General features: G+C 45.2%; 1 protein-coding gene across 25 annotated transcripts in view; it reads left to right on the top strand.

Annotated features, from left to right (window-relative positions):
- Positions 1–3,478: 3,478 nt before the first annotated feature.
- tcf7l2 (transcription factor 7 like 2) overlaps positions 3,479–17,475 on the top strand; it is a 77,637-nt gene continuing 63,640 nt past the window's right edge. For 5 of the 25 annotated variants that reach the window (XM_057032093.1, XM_057032039.1, XM_057031983.1 and 2 more), the window contains exons 1-3: positions 3,480–4,026; positions 4,180–4,246; positions 4,436–4,560. In XM_057032093.1, the coding sequence (XP_056888073.1) occupies positions 3,838–4,026; positions 4,180–4,246; positions 4,436–4,560 (381 nt within the window). In that variant the 5' untranslated portion in view covers positions 3,480–3,837. Of the gene's footprint in view, positions 4,027–4,179; positions 4,247–4,435; positions 4,561–17,475 lie in introns of all 25 variants that reach the window. The other 20 variants (XM_057032030.1, XM_057032058.1, XM_057032021.1 and 17 more) reach the window with 6 other exon arrangements.

The raw sequence follows: 17,475 nt of genomic DNA, 5'->3' as shown, positions 1-17,475 counted from the left end.
AAACTTTTAACCTAATGAAAGGCCCATTCAGCTTGTTTGTTTTATTATTTGAACAGTCTCAGGGGAGTGATATTGATTTTAGATCAGCTCCGACTCACAGGGCAACGTGACTCAGTCTTCATTACGCTATTATTCCCACCCTCTGTTGTGATTTCCTTTACTTCTAAACAGGTGGAAACTGCATTTAACTGAGGTGATTTACAACAATAATGGGCGCCGCTCCCACCGACATTGTTGGCTGTCAATAAAAAGACGCAGGGCAATTGTGTGTGTGCATCAATGGCACCTCTAGCAGATTTCGATGTTTACATTCTGATTGCACATTTATTTAGCCGCCACACTGTTGTATTATTTCTGCAAGAACAAAGAGGAAATAAATATTAAGTAGCCTTTTTCAACAGTGTATACAAACGCTGTCATTTTCAATACAAAAACCAAACCAGGTTGAAGCATCGGCAAAGATTAAGCAGCTTAATCCCTAAAAAAAAATATAAATATTTGCACAATGTAAATATTTGTCTTTTAATTGAATAGGACAGCCTACAGCATGAAACACTCTTCTTCAGGCAAATAAAGACACAAAAAAGAAAAAGATTAAGAATTTTAGTTTGTAGACAAATAAAACAACCCTTGGAGAATTCCTGGCAGTGCAGTTTTCACAAGCCTGTAATAACAGCATAATAACAATGGAGGAAATTTATCATCAGCTAATGCGAAATGCTAAGCTTCCTTTTATTATCCAATCGAGAAACTTGATTATTGGAATAAATCAAACTGAGGAAAAACCACAAAACAAGCAAATTATTGTGTGGCGGATGGGGGTAAAAAGTCCAGCAGCGATATGTTAATCGGCAATGAGAGACCTTTTAGCAGGGCTGGTGGGCAGCATAGTTGCATGATGGGTAATTGACTGTTTGCAGAAGCAGAGGATGAGCACGGCGAGCTTCTGCTGCCCTCCCCGCTTGAGAGGAAACAATGAAGGTGTTCACAGAAAAGGTGGTTGATCTCTACAACAATCGTCAAAAAAACCCCGATAACATATTATCTGTATGCTACGTGGATCTTTACCTGCCATTTCCCCCCATTTATTATATTTTTAATGTCAGCCGAAATTTTAAAAAACACCAGCAGCAGCTCATAAATCAGTAACTCATCTTATTACACAGCTTGAAATGCTGGTATTTGACATTTCAGTGCGTTTTAATATGGAAGTACAGACCAAATATATCTGGCTTTCATTATTGCTGAGATTGTTTTTAATTTTTGCATAGAAACATATGTTCAGAGGGATTAAGGGAAGGCTTCCCCTCTCCGCTTTATAGTTACTGTTGCTGTTATTCCATGTTGAATGTATTCACAGTCATCTGAGATGATTAAACAATAAAAGCAAAAACCTCTGTATTATAAAAAGCAGCCTGGCAAGATTTAAGTGTCCTTACAAAACTGCTGCCCAGATATTGCCTTTTACTCTTGCTGTGTTTGTTCTTCTGCAGGTATCTAAAACACAGGGTTAGCACAGAGCTAGGCTACACACCGAGTTGCAGAAATATAAGGATGTGCCTCGCTTGAATTTGTGCAGGCTGGAGACGGACGAATGTTCCAACCTACCACACTTTGATTCTTGCTGACCTCCGATCGAACATTTTCAGGTCTTCATCACTTTATAGTTTGTGATCAGAGGACGGCCGTGGGACGCCTCCAACTTTTTCCTCACTGGAGAGATGTGCAAGTACGCTAATGAGATAATTTTTGTACCATGAGAGAGCAGAAGTGAGCGTGCAAAAAGATACAAAAAAAAGGAAGGCAAAAACAAACACCCACCAGAACCATGTGCGTGCTGCGACACCGTCATTCAGAGCAGCAACGCAGCCTATCAGGATCCTATTAAAGGCTCGTGTATAGATTAGAATCACCATCAGAGGCAGGTGTCCCCACGGCAGGCATGATAACACGCTGCCAGCCCCCCCCAACCCCCCAGTGAACTCTCAGGTACCTGCTGAGACAAGGCAGGGAGAGGCCGATTCAGCACTCTGGTGCTTTGGTTTGGTCTGTGTGGGCTCAGTTTTTGGAGGGTCCAGAGCAGCAGGGCACCTCCTCTTCCATGGGCTGAATGAAGATGCTTTGGGTGGCGAGCAGAGAAGCTGAACCTTTACCCCCTCCCTTGCTCTAACACCGGCATTCACCTCCTCCAGATGCGTCACCTTGGTGCTCCCTGCGTGGAGCAGCGCGCCTGATGCACGACTGTCTGACGACAGCACAGAGCTGCTCAAGGGGAGGAATTAGTGTCATCACATTGTTCTGTATGCACGTACCGGCGCGGTGGCACAAAACACGATTTTTTTAATCAGCATATCTGTGTTTTCTTTTGATCTTATAGTGATTTATTTTGCTTGAAAGGAGACAACCCACCCCCCACCCCAAACAGAGTGTAAGTGTCATCTGGGTGTTTCGAGCTCTGTTGTCTCCCGAAGACGCATTTTAAATTACAGTACTGTTGATTTCGTGATTCCTCCATCAAACACCAGCAGCATTTGCTGAGCTGATGAGGAGGGTGGGGGGGTGACTGAATCAGCAGCATGCACAAACCACGTGCTTTCACCTGTAATAACAATGTAATAAACAGAATATTTTGCATTTTAGCAAATTGGTTATTTTCAAATGAAGAGACCATTGAATAAATAATAATAATACTCATAATATCTCAATTAACTTCCATTATTAATATTTAAAAAAACAAACCAGTTTTGCCTTTTTAATATATATATCTAGATCTATATGTAGATATATATTTTTTCTCCTCTGAAACAGCCCGTTCTTTACAGGCTCGGCTGCAGCTCTGCAAGAATAAACCGGAACAATCCAAATCTGCATCAGTTTATTTGTGTCCATTCTGGCTGCTGAGGCGGGAGAGGGTAAAAAAGAAAAAAAAATCAAGAAAAAAATAATATGAAAGCAGCCCAGCTCTGTGCTGCCAGCGAGGAATTCAGGTTCGTCCCAGAGGACATCACACCTGTCAAGCAAGCAGGATGCAATAACACGCTCCATCCCAAAAAATAGATCTGAGGAAACATTATCTAATATACTGAAAAATAGATCTGAAGGAACTGACAAAGCAGGTAAAATTGGAATACACGTCGGCTGCTTTGATAGGCCTCTGGTATTTTGAGCTCGAAAATGATACGTGAATTACATTTCTTTAAAAAAATCAATAAAAATAAACAACTTTTAATTGAAGTTGTAATTTGTGCGTGAGGCGGCCTTGGGGAACTCGATTTCCCTCTCTCCCCCGCCATGACACCGCCCATATGTGCGTTTAATCCACATTTCCTCCTATTTTACCATCCCTGTCCTGTCTCCCAAACAGCTTTCCCCCCTCCCCGCATGCTTTTCCACCGCAGTCCTCCTTCAGCCTCTCCTCCTCTCTCTCTCCCCCCTCTACTCTTTTTTTCCTCCTATTTATGAAAACGTCACTTCAAGTCCCTCCCTGTTTGAATCTCATTAGTTTCTTGTGTGTTTCTCCCTGTCAATAATCCTGAATCCAGACTCTCTCTATTTCCATCCCTCTCTATCTGTCAATCAGCGCCGCCTTTGAACTGAAAACCACTCCGACCAACTTCAACTCACTCAATCCGAGCGCCTCGACTCCTTCTCCGGCTTCCCCTTTCTGCCAAGATTCCCTTCTTTTTTAGTTTTGTACCAACCGCCAGAGCTTTGGAAAACGCCAATACAGACCCCCCGCAAAACTTAAACTCGGACTTTTTCTCGATCACCGAGATCAAGGGTTTAAAACTTCGCGTTTTTTGCCCCCCGAACGGCAAGATTTGTGCTCGGGGAAAAATGCCGCAGCTCAACGGCGGTGGAGGGGACGATCTGGGCGCAAACGATGAAATGATTTCCTTCAAAGACGAAGGGGAGCAGGAAGAGAAAATTTCGGAGAACTCCTCGGCAGAAAGGGATTTAGCCGATGTCAAATCGTCGCTTGTAAACGAGTCGGAAACTAATCAGAACAGCTCGTCGGATTCGGAGGTAAGTTGGAGATTAAAAATCGATTTTCCTTCTGGTCGCTCCCACCGGCGCCGCTAAGTTAGGGGCCTGCGTTAGTGACTTTTACAGAAAGTTGTCTATCAGCCCCGATCCGTGTTAACATTAACCGATCCCTGTGTTTCGTTGCATTTCAAGGCGGAAAGACGGCCTCCGCCTAGATCTGAAACTTTCAGAGACAAAACAAGAGAAAGTTTAGAGGAGGGTGAGTTTCTGCTTTATTGTTTGTTTGTTTGTTTTTTTACTCCCCCCCGCACCATGACTTTACATGTGCCTGACGTAGGGGGATCTCCCCGATTCAAGCCCGTAAATGCATCTCTGTAGGTTTAAAAATCACTTTAAACGGCTACTTTATATATATAAAACTTTTTTCTTCTCTCCCCCGCCATGTTAGCTGCGAAAAGGCAAGATGGAGGGCTGTTCAAGAGCCCACCGTACCCGGGCTATCCATTTATAATGATCCCCGATCTCACAAGCCCCTACCTTCCCAATGGATCACTTTCTCCAACAGCACGCACAGTAAGTTCATTTATTTCCCCCACTGTAATGTGCACACGCACATTGGTGTGTTGAAACAAACACACACGCACACACACTTGCCGCACACACGGAATGTTGTCAGCCCAGGAGTGCGGCAGAAAAGCGCGGAGCCAAGTTTTGCAACTCGTGGGGTGTACAGTGGTGTTGCGTTCACGTCCACCCGCAGCTCCTTGCCTCGTGTGTTTGCAGTGGACTGCAGCTAGCATGCTAACGCTCCTTCACAGGACAGATCACTTTAATTAAGTCGAGTTTTAATTTCCAGTAAATGCACACGAAATATATGCCCCCCCCCTCACCAGCGACTTTAAAGTTGTCACGACCAGGGTTCTGCAGGCGCGCATGCATGGTTTAAATAATGCAATTGTGTTTGCATGGCCTCATCAAACATGCCCTTTTTTCCTCCCCAAACATGCATGAGCGTTCACAACATCTCTTGTAAAGCAAGGTTTTTAAAAAAGGGGGATACACACGCACGCGCGTGGAATCAATATGCAAATGAGGCCCTCGGAGTGATTTGCATGTGTCAAAACGTGTGAAGATTCTTTTTTTGGATTATAAAGGAGCGGTGAATTCATTAAATCAAAATTAAGTTAATCCTTATAAATTGAAGTAAATATATTTCTATTATTAAATTGTAATAACACTCCCGGTGCTCTGCATGGGCACACATGCACACACTTCTGGTTGCATGGCTAAAATTAATAAAGCATGTGCACCGTAAATGCACATTTATCAATAAATTCATGTTATTTAGACACAGTTGGTCATGCTGTAATTATGCACATTTACTCAGCATCTCGCTCAGTCCCAATGGGCAATCCTCCAGCGGGATAATTTTCACAACTGTGTGTGTGTGTGTGTGTGTGTGTGTGTGTGTGTTTGCCCCCCCATTTTAAATGCTCGCAATTACAAGTCTGCACTTTAGGACCTGTCATCTCATTTTACAAGGTTAAGGCAAAGACCAGGCATTAGGTAATATGACCCCTCCACCTCCAGAACCACCACCTCGGCCTTTGCTAACGAAACTGATATTTGTTACCTTGATTTTTTTCGCCCCCCCCCCCTCATCCCCTGTGCTGAACACACCTTGAAAATAAATGCTCAATTGACACTTAATGCCTTCTTTTTGTGTCTGACACAATTTGCTGCTTCTGGGTTCAACACAAGGTTTTTTTTTTTTTTTCGCGTGCAGTATAATCTGCTGTGTTTTCTTGAATCTTTATTTTTTTTTTGTAAAAATGTTCTCATTCCCATCGTGTGCACACCAGAGAACGTTTTGCCATTCTTTCCCTCTAGCTCGGCCGGCCTCGTTAAAGCTGCCGGCTGGTATGTGGAATTAGTCGCTCATTATTCTCATCAGTGCTGACACAAACATGCATTCACCACACAACAGGCATTATATTTTTTTTTTCTTTTTTTTATAAAAGTGGGGCCCTTGTTTCAGTGGTTTGTCTTTGTGGCCAGACCACTCTGCTCTGTCCTGCGCGGCTCTGCCGAGCGCTCTTTTTTTTTATTGTGCTTAGGCAGCAGTTAGAAAAGCAGTAAATTGTGCAGCGTGTCTGGAAGATGCTGCGGCGAGACAGCGGTGACCTTTCTGGCCCTGAAATTCTATTTCCAGACAAAATTCTGAAACAAAATGATCCCTTTTGCTGCTGCACAGAAATGGCGTATTTTAATTGATCTTGTACCTTGTTTTTTCCCTGTTGGAGGGGGGAAGGAAATGCTCAAATCTAAAAGGGACATCTGGGTAATGAGGTTTTCATTCTCAAATTAGGAGCTGATATTTCTGAGCCTCTCCTCTACCTGCGCAGTAGCTGGCGTGCGGCAATCTTCCTACTGTATTGCCTCGGCCCCCGCTGCCTGCAGCACCCTGTGTGTCCAGCCATCCGTCCTTTGAAGTCAGCGGTCGCTGTAATATAAATGTATTAGACTTAAAGCTGGTATAAATAATTTACCTGGACATTGATTAGCTGTCTCGCTCTCTCACACGTCATGCGAGGGGCTGAATATGACTGCCAGTGTTATTATGGTGGGACTTTTCTCTGTCTCGTCAGGAGAGGCTTTGATTCACGCTCATTTTTTTTCCCTTTGCCTTCATTTTTCTCTTTCTGCTGCTTTTGGTCCGGGCGACACGATGGTATTATTTTTAGAATCTGTCTCTCAACATCCAGGCCTTCAAGAGGCATTTCAGTGCTCCACTTGAATGATTTAAAAATGATATTTTTGATTTTCAGCATTGTTTTGTTTTTTTTCTTTTATGATTCTCAGAAAACAGTTGTGATGAATTGCTTCCTGATAAGTCTGGACCATTCACCTTCAATTATTTTGTAAAAAGAAAAATCCCATAGGCGGCATTTCACATAATTTGCTTGACCCCTGGGAGCCATAATCATGAGAGTTTGTTTTTCCTACCACCTAAATCCATGGAGGCTCGCAATTTAGTATCACTTAGCAATCTGACATGATGTTGCGCTTGGGCTTTAAAAGCCATCCTCTCCTCCTCTCCTCCTCCTGCCGTCTCCCTCCTCTCTAAACCTCACACAAAGGCCTGCTGGATCACTGGGCGCAGGTCGAATTGGAGCAGTGGCCTGCTCGGTGCACCCTGGTTTTCTGTCTCCTTTCTTTCCGCTGTACTCCCCACCCCCCCTCCATCTACCTTTTGTGTCCTGCCGATGCTAACGCAGGTCTTGCGAAGAGAGGCAGCGGGTTAACTCCGGTGCTGTGGGCTAACATCACACCTCAACAGGTTTGGAGAAGCAGAGGCTCAAAAAGGGAGAGCAGGGTCTGGACAGCCAGCTCTCCTGTATCGGGGCTGCAGGGCCGTAAATCCACTGGCTTTATTTACTGCCTCTCAGACTTATGAATGTTAAGATATTTGACGCCACCCCTGGCCCCATAATTCTCCAGGCCTGGAGACTTTTGGCGGAGGTTTTGAATTTCGACGTATAATTACCCGTATTTTTTTTTAAAAAGGAAGAAAAGTGCGTGTTGGGGGGGAACATAACACCGAGCATCCACCACTGTGAAAAAAGACGCTCCCAGAACCCGTGGCAATTCTACCACAAGACGGCAGGAAGGCTTTGTGTGGTTGAAACAATAGCTTTTCTCCCATTTTTCTGCCTTTGTTTCAGTCGTGCTGCAGCGCCGGGATCGCTCACATCGCCACAGATTCACCTTTCAGGGAAGGAAGGGGGGGTGGCAAAATCATATGACCCGACTATACTTGCTTTATCATTTTTAAAAGGGCCAAATAATGGAGGATTTTCTGGCCAGATTATTGTAATGAACATGCGCTTTTGTGCTCACATGCACACGTTTCTGTGGCCTTATCTGTTATAATTGACACAGGCAGACAGTATCTTTCCCAAATGTGGCAGCAGTATAAGCATGACAATGGTATAGCATATGGATTATGTGTGTTGGGCTGCTGTAAATGGATTTTTTTTTCTTTTTTTGGAGGGGGGGTTGCTGTGACAAGGGGAAAGCTAGTTTAATGCGGATTTAAGGGATAGGGCCCACACCTTATCAAATTGGCTTTACATGTTAATAGGGTCTAATTGGTGTCCGCAGGGGGTTTTGTGGCATGATGCGGCTGCAGTTTGTGCCTTTCGCCACAGTATGCGTTCTGAATTTTGTCAGCAGGTTGCGCTCCTTTTGTCTTGCAAATGACTTCTGTTTACAAAGTATGGCGGAAGCAGCTCCTGCGCTCTCCCATCTTTTTGTGCTCCCTCTTTTCCGCTTTCCCTCCGCTGTTCCTGTCATCCTACGCGAGGAGAAGGGGAGAGGAAAGGCCCCTATTTTGCCTGCGACTCAATAAAAAGCACAATCTGCTTTGGATTTGAGGAGTTAAGTAAGAGAGAGAGGGGGGGGGGCAAAGTTTGGCACCATTAAACTAAAATTGGGGCCTGCTAGACATTAGCGGCGCATTCTCCGAGCTTAATTAGTCTAAACTGTAATTGTTCATGGTCTGCCAATAGGAGTAATGCCCAGGAAAAGTGGAGTTGCACTAAATCAGCACAGGGTTTCTAAAACAATAAATCACTTGCATATTTGTGCCGTGATTCAGATGGAGGCTCGACCTCTCCCATCTCGACATGTGGTAAATTGTAAAGTCAATGAATCGCAGATGTAGGGGTTGCGGTGGCGAGGGTGGTGGGAGGGAGAGGGAGTACAGTAAGGTTTTGTTAGTGCCTGCTGAATGAATGGAAAAGATTTGCGCAGTAAATATTGACTGAGGAGATGCATATATGTGTGTTTTTTTTCCCCCCTCGGCTTTAGCGAGCCTTAATTGTCCGACGCTGATGATGTTGGCAGGCTGAGCAGTGCGAAGGCGCGCGTTCTCGCCGAGCTGTCACTCCGCTGGGAATGCCACAGAGGTGCTGAAGAGCAGAGGAATCAGCCTGCGAGTGTGTTTCTAATCAGATTTTTAAAGAAAAAAAAAACCTGTGTGAAGGGAGTCGCGGCTCGGCTTGAGCTGGGTGTAACGTTCAGCTGCAGTCACGTCTGGTTTGAGGCTGAACTCTTTATTTTTTGCCTAATCAAATCATTAACTTCATTGTTTTTAATGCAATAACGGCCAATCTGATGCCGAGTTTTCGACTTCAGTGTAACAGATTATGCCTGTTACTCATTAAGTGAGAGCAGTGACCCCCCCCCCCCCCACCACCACCACTAAAACAAATTATTCTCTGAATGGATAAATCCATTTTCACCTCCTGTATCCTTCCCTGCCAGTCAGCCACTGCTCTGCTTTTCTGAGCCTGTGCAGAGAAAAAAAAAAGGCATTAGTTTAGCAGCTGTGCGCTGGTGCCCCTCTCCCCACCCAGCATCCCCCAGTGTAACCCCCCCACCCTCTCCCAGCCCCCCATCACTCTTCCTTTCTTTCCCATGCATTTCTGTAGAGCTCAACACAAAGATAGTACTGTACATCTGGAATGCAACTTTTGTCATCTGTTAAATGTAGGCCTGCTCTGCTCCTGGTGCGCAGGGTTTTTTTCTTTTTTCAGTTGGGGGGGGGCTCCCCAAAACACGGTAATCAAATTATTCTGTGTGTGTGTACATGTAGCCAAATGTTCAGTGTGTGTCCACACAGAGAACACTGTTGAAATGTTATTTATAGCTCTTCCTTGCTAGATGGCACATTTTTGCAGCCAGTTCAACGTGAGAATCACAGCAGACGTCAGCGCCCGACGTTTCTCGCGTTCATTCAAGCTTCTGCATGCGAATGCACGCCAGCTCTTTAAGATGTATTAGCCCTATGTTGAGTCGAAACTCTCGAAGGCCAGCACGGGCGAGCCTGCTCGACGTGGCCTCCAGTTAAACCACACGCGTTGACAGCTTTGGAAGGGACGATTTACAGCTTCCGCCTGGGTGTTCAGACAAGGTTAACGGCTTAAAAAAAGATAATTATTTGAAGCGATCCGTTCCTGAGCCACACTTTACCTTGAAATACCTTTTATTTGACCCAATTACAAAATCGTACTTGCTTTTATCTCGTGCACTCTGCTGTCAATGAAAATGCACTCGGCAGAAGTATTTCTGGCATCTCTCGTACTTTTCTCCAGTTTTTTTTTTTTTGAATGTGCATATTTCTGAAGGTTCATTCATAGTGGGACCAGAGTGCTTCAGTAGCCAAATGAGTTCACCAGCGGCAGAGTGGGAGGGAAAGCACAGCATGGGAGGCTGGTGCGGGGGGGGGGCTGGTCACAGAAAAGCGGGAAATGTGCGTTAGGGCTGCGTGTGTGTGCAGGGGGACGAAGGAGGGGGGAGGCCGGGGGTCGGATGCACAAAAGCCGCCTGAATGGAGCGCATAATTGCTGTTAATGCTGGGGCAATGAGAGCAGCGACAGTTCCTGGTTAGATGTCCAAACAATAGTGCCCTGAGGTTTCACATTTATCTTCCTGTTTTAAAAAAAACAGCAGGGATTGAGCACAGAAGGTGGCGAGTTTCAGTTTTTCAGTCATCCCTGACAAGCATTAACGTGTGCGCGGTTTTGGCCCCCCCCCCCTCTCTTCCAACTCCACTTTTTGCCCCCCATCCTGCTCACTAATTGCCGCCAAAAAACGCCCCAACCTCGGCGAGTGGGCCGATGTGACGCTGGAGGAATTCTGGTGGTGCTGGCCTTCTGTTTGGATTGTGGGTTGTGTATGGGAAGGGTCAAAGTGCAGCGGTGCTGACATGCTTTTCATTGAGAAAGAAGCTTCCCCTCTCACCCATTTTCTTCCCTTTTACAACAACTGATAGGGAGTGCTGGAGCCTCCACTGGAGTTTCTTTTTTGCTTTCGTTCCCCCTCAGCTTCTGTGTGTACATGCAGGAAGGAGGTGCCACACTGCAATCACAGCTCTTAATGATCATGTCGGCCTAGATAATGACTATCCTTGCCAGCGTGCATCGAACACCTGTGGTACACCGGCCTTTTATAGATGTGGTAGAATGCTCTGGAACGTACCTCAGAAGAAGAACATTGCACCCTTGCTTATTCCCCTTTTTAACGCCCACTGGAGAGTAAAGAAGTATAACATTTTGGTGTCCTGTTTACATTTTCCAACATACCAGACTAGGAAAAGGTGTATGAATGTCATTGGAATCTGTAGGAAATTTGGTAAATCATATTTGTATCTTTATTTTACACTTCAAGGATGCGTTAAGTTCTGTAAGAGGTTGTTTTTCATGTATGATGGTGACCTATTCACACCAGTAAGGTAATTCCAAGATAAAATATGTTACCCAAGTTTCTCCATATTGTGAGTGTTTAAGCGAAATCATTCGCGTCTGTTTGCTATCAGACATTTAGACGGCCGCATGCAATACATTTTGCAGATGGTGTTTTGTTTTTATACCTAGTTTGTATCTCGTCATCTTATTGTTGTTGAGGGAATTTCTCTGCGCAGATAATCTCCCCAAAACGGCTCTGAAGGGATGGGAGCACTTTGTGTCTGCTAAACACATAATGGAGGTGTTTAAGGTGATAAAACTCCAGTCGATGTATTTTTAATCAACTAATTAAACTTTCAATTGTAGCAGGATAAGCTCCAAGGAGGAAGCGTGATTGTGTGTGTATCTGTGTGTGTGGAAAAGCGGACCGAGACCACTAATGAGGCGATCGTCTGCCCGTTTAGTCGTTAAAGGTGGGGGATTCATAACTGCTTGCAAAAGGTGAGGGGGGTCTTAAGAGCGCAGGCAGAAATAAATTCATCTGCTAATCTGCGGATTATGGTAGGATTTGGAACCGAAAAAAAATATTGGCGAGATTACTTCAAAATACACAAAATGTAACCCCTTAGCGCCGGGCTGGAACAATGCTAGTTTTTTCCCCCCCTCCGAACTGATGAACTAATTCCAGTAGAAAACAGATTAAGGGTAAAGTTGTGTGTTTGCTCTGAAAACCAGCTGTTAGAAACCGATTTACACACAATAATAATGTGTGTCTTGTAAAGAGACAGCTGTCAACTTATGTGCGGCGCTTGATAACATTTTACGTAAACAGCTTGTCGCGTCTATACATGGCCTGGGCGTAGCACGTAACCGTTGAGCTATTGTGCAGGTAATGTGGACTGCTTAATTTGTTGCACAATATGTGTGGCTGCATGCCTAAATTATTACAAATGCATACTTCTCAAAGCCTCTTTTCCCTTGATTTTAGCCTGAATTCAGGCAAAGACAAACTCTTTCACTTCTCTCCTTCATGATCGTTCCTCTCTTGGGTGGTGTGTAAGGTCAGGGTTTGACTCATTGAGGAAACTGGCATCCGTCCCTCCCTCCGGGGTCACAGTCAAAGGAGGGCCTGCTTTGACGAGCCCAGAGTCGCTGCTGTCTGGACAGTCGCAATGAGGTGGTGGAGGGATGGACAGACACAGGAAGCACGTGACCTGGGAGCAGATAGGGAGAGGCGTGTCTCAGAGAGGAAGTAATGATCGTCATCTTCCTGTAATTAAAATGCCCTTACTGGCTATTTAAGAAAATATCAAACACAGTGTCCAGAAATGTGGCTGAATATGTGAAGAACACATCAACCTAGAATTTTTGTGGGATTCTTTTATTATTAAAAGATTGATTGTGTTGTTCCATTATGTTATTCCAGAAATTTGCTCTATGCTACAAATGAAAGTGACTTTTATAGTATTTTGGTAAATGGAAATTGGTTTGACTTGAAGTTGTCACATTGGAAGTGACATCAGGTAGCAGGGGTTGCTTTGGTGTCATGATGATGTATATTAGAGTGCCCTTTAGCATCAGGATGCTTTTTATCTGTCCTTTTACTGCCTTCTTTATCTTTATTGGCAGCCACCCTTAGCATATTTGAAATATCAATAAAGATAAGTTTCCAGCTTTGTCATGACAGGTGGCGTCATGCAGTCCCAGACGAATCCTGCAGACATGTGACAGGTCTAGATTTTTCGGGAGTTACCGGTAAGCTGACATGCCTTGGAGATCCTTAAAAGCAGCTAGGTCATTGTTTTTGGTGCAGATGTCTGGGTTTTTCACGAAAGCCCTTAGTCCATCTTGGATGAGGCCTGGCCTTCCAAGGCCTGTATCCGTCTCTTCAGGCAGACAGGCAGGCAGGCCTGCAGCGAGGATGCGGCAGCTGGCCCAGGCCCAGGCGCAGGAATGCTGCGTGTGCTGTTTAAACAGTGGCTTGTCTCATTGCAGGTCTTGAGGAGACAAGAGAAGGAAGTGGCTGCGTGTTTACATAGCTGAATTGTCCTTTAGCCCCCCTCAGTGTCTAATGCACTTCTGTTCAAACATTCACAAGTGCGCGAGATGACCCCCGCTGATGCCGGCGTTCACCGCTCTGCCTCTGCTCTCCATCTGAATGTTGTGTTTCTGAGCCGTCAAGCAGTGAAATGCCGATCGCCACTACTTTTTACAGTGGGTGTTTGCTGCCTCAGCCCGCAGGCTTGGATGATGGATAAAATTTATTCCTGGGCTCAATTTATCACTTTGAGACACAAGGGAAGGATAATAAAAGCGTGGTAAAGACAGATGAAGAGATGGAAGGCGCTTCATTGCTCTGAGGTCCTGTCCCAGAAGGAACCAGACATTGACACACAGCGGAGTCATCTAACTAATTGTTGTTTGAATTACCTGTTATGATCTGATGACAAATCACCCGCGCTCTTGCCATCAGAGCGGAAAACGCATCCCGGGATTGGCGTGATCTTTTGCGAGTGTGTAAACCCGGCTTCAACAAGATGGATAAATGCAATTATTGGGCAGACCTGGCGAGGAGAAAATCCATTTAAAGCCCGTAAAGCTAAGCAGGGGCCGTGGTTAATTCATTTGGCCAATTTACGGGTGATGTACGAGTGTCAGGGCACATTAGTCAGGCGGGGGAGAGGTGAGTGTCTGTTGGCTCAGGGGGTAGGGTGGATGGGGAGGGGTGTCTTCCCCACACGTTAAGACGCTCTCAGGTTGCAGAACAGTCTCCTCGAGACCTTCTCTTCGCCCCTCTTTCCTCGCCATCTCGGCGGACAAACAAATGGAGGCTGGATGTGGAAATGACAAAAAGATGGACTGAGTGCACTGGGCGGGAGGGAAGCAGGATTGCTTTGCAAATGAGGTGGGGAAATGTGGCCGTGGTCCGCTGGGCGGCAGAGTGAGTGCTACCATGCTTTGCCATCCCAAGGTCTCAATCAGTTCTTGTCGACTCCTCTACTTCCTGAGGCTTAAATCACAGTTGTTTTTTTTTAAACATGTAGCAATTGTGGCCTCAACGTGAGCAGTCATAGCAATTAAATGCCCCAAAAGAGCAGACCCAAAACCTAAAATTGAAGTTCTAGCTCCAAATATTGTCTTTGAAAACATTTTGTGTTTCTGTGTGGATATAAGTGAAAGGATGACACTGTGCTGAAGGTGAATTTAAAAAGCAGATCTAAATGCGGGCGCCAGGATTTCTGTTAATATCGGTGGCGTTAGAATCCAGCGTGACCCAAATTAGCTTTGCTCCTTTCTCTGAACTTAAGCAGGGTTCTAATTACAGTGTTTGCTGAGAGCATGCAAAAGCAACCACAGCATGAGAAAGTCACCTGAGGAATCCCTCTGACCTTTTTCCCGCTATTCTGAACAGTGTTTGCTTTTGCCACAGGCGGTCACACCTACTGTTTGGCTATCACGAACGCTCTTTGGGCCTAATGTTGTTTTTGACGGTTTTCTTTGTGAGGCCTGACAGTCATCTGTTTATGAGCTCTTGCGACGCGCTGACATTAGCCAGCTTCGCTTTGCTTAGTCTGTTACTCATCCATTGTGTTACTGGAGCAAAACCACTCGGTTACACAAGCAAAGCCATATGCAAAAATGCTGGTTAGTGAGAGGCATCGAGGTAAGGTTTGGTTTTCAGCTGTAGACCACAGCCCAAATCAACGTAGCGTGACAAATTGAAAGTTTCAGACCTCGGGCCCTGTTTTTGTTGGAGGGTGCGTGTGTGTGTTTGTCACCTGACTGTCAGGCAGGGAGTTTTAGAGAACCAGAGTCGGTGTGAATTCTGAGGCAAAGACAGGTGGGAGTGTTGTAGAGCAGCTGAGGGGAAAAACTGCAAAGACCCTCACTCATATGTGAGCCTCTGAGATGCTGCATCAGCTAGAATTCCTCCCTGGTGGCGGATCACATAGGCGAGCCTTAGTGGAGACTTGTGGTTCAAGACGGAAACATTGTGTGTGCAATTGTGCACGGGCCTTCCTCTTTAGCTCTTTAGTGTACTTCTAGTGCATTTACGGTATTCTAGAATTTTAACGTACATGCTAATTTTCCACATGCTTTTTAAGCCTTTAAAATAAACATGAACTTCAGTCTGAGGATCTGCTCTTTCAGATAACAAAGAAAGAGCCTGGTAACGTTGGAGGTGCTGCTAATGCAGTGTAATACTATTTTGGATTAGCTGCTTTTGTTGCAAACATTGAGAATTAAAGAATAAAAAAGACCTCTGATAGACAGTTTATACTCCATAAATCCAAATTGGCCAACGTTTTGTGCTCAGGTCATAGATACAGAAGCTGTCAAATGCAAATGCCTATCAGGATGCATGTAATAACCTTTCTAAATCTAGAAATAATCACCCACATGTTCCACAATTAGGAATACAAAAACATTGAAGGGCTTTGTAAAGACACAATGATAACAACATGATGTAAAAATGTTCCCCTAACGCTCTCATGATGTTCTAGTGTGCTTGGCTCACTATAGAACTGTGAACATTCTGGTATTGAATATCATTGCTGCTCCGGCTGCCAAACAGTGGAATGGCACAACTGGAAAGTTGAACAGGAAACCTCCCCCATCCTCGCTGCATGGTGGGATTGTAGATGTGCCTGGGAGCCATTAATATAAACCCCCGAGGCTTCTCGGGAAAGTTCCAGGGACCCTTGTCCTCTCTTTCTCTTGACTTTCAGGGATCACATAGAGTGCAGTCTGAAAATCCTGTGCTGTAAAAGCACAGATCTCCTCATCATCGCGCTCTCGCGATGGGCCTACTTGCTTCTTCCCAGATGCCTGTCCACTCTCATGGGAGAACAACTGCCGTCTGCAGGCCGGAACGGTTCCCTACTCTCTGTCTGGGAAAAAAAAAAAAAGCCGAAATGGCACGGAGGTTTTTTGATATGCTCCCACAGATCATTTTTCATCCGTAGACGTGCCTGCGCACACAACTGTTCGTGGCGAGCTGCCAGTCTATTACAGTCATCAGCAGGACAAATGTTTTTCACTACTGCTCTGTAGTTTCATTCTATCTGGTTTGGTTGAAAATTGATTCAAGCTGGTGAACCAAACCCTTATTGTTCCTCCTCTTGTGCTTTGGTAAATTTAGAAGTAAACACTGGCCTCGGTTGTCCTCGCTTCACTTTTGATTTACACGGCTTTTTTATTTGCTACCACTGTCGGAAGTGGTACAGATGTAGCAACGGCCTTAGGTGCAAAAATAAATTATGGGTAGAAAAGGAAAGCCAAAGTTAGCCCCAGCGCACTACTACTGTGAAAATCTCCTTTTTTGGGGTGAGCATTTTCCTAAATACACCATTAGTTTTGCTGTAGCACTGTGGCCACCTGAAATCAGAAAAAGACTGATATGGGCCTAGGCAGCAGTTGGTATTTAAGAAAATGGTAAAGCTCGGGCTCAAACCAGAGAAGAATCTTGATTCTTGGCTGGCTCCCTCAACTGCCTGCAATCGACTCCCCAGCCAGCAATCGAGATACCGCGGTCTGAAACGCTGGGAAAATCGGCCTCTATTTGTTCACAGTGGTCGCTGGCAAGAGGAGGTAAAAAGAAAAGGCATCAACAGGGGTGGATGGGTAAATGAGGCTGCTGACACTTAGCAGTTTTTTCCCCCCCAGGAGATCCATGATCCCCAGTGAGAGACCAAATCCCACCCTTTTTTTTCTTGGCATCACATTTAAAACAGACAATTTTTTACATTTTAAATCGGCCTTGTCTTGTGGTTTCCTCAACTGGGCTGTTGGGAGCCGACTGTTTCCACATCAGCCAATGTTCTGGACCAGTTGGGATTTTGAGGCAATAAAAATAAATGGGGGTGTAGGGGATATTTTTTTCTGGCGCCGATCACTGTCCTATCACCCCCCCCCCCCCAAAAAAAAAAAGAAAAAAAAGAAAATGGTCACCTGCTGATTTTCGTCACGTCTGTGTGATCTCGGTCCCCATTCACAAAGCGGGAGGCACATCTGCATGTGTCCCTACGCTGGTCTCGCACACACAGGCACACTTGTAGAACAAATCTAGTTTTGTCTCCTTTTGTGCGAGCTATAATTCAGCAAATAACATCAGTAATGATTCAATCGGGCATAAAGTAATTGAGAGGTGGCCTGCTTGCCATCTGTCTGGCGAGATTACTACTTGTGATTAAACGTTGTGACCTTGCAGCCGTGGCGGGAAGCGCCAGCCAGGCCC

The sequence above is a fragment of the Takifugu flavidus genome, chromosome 1, assembly GCF_003711565.1.
Source record: "Takifugu flavidus isolate HTHZ2018 chromosome 1, ASM371156v2, whole genome shotgun sequence".
NCBI lineage: Eukaryota > Metazoa > Chordata > Actinopteri > Tetraodontiformes > Tetraodontidae > Takifugu > Takifugu flavidus.
This window is presented reverse-complemented; position numbering and strand designations above follow the sequence as displayed.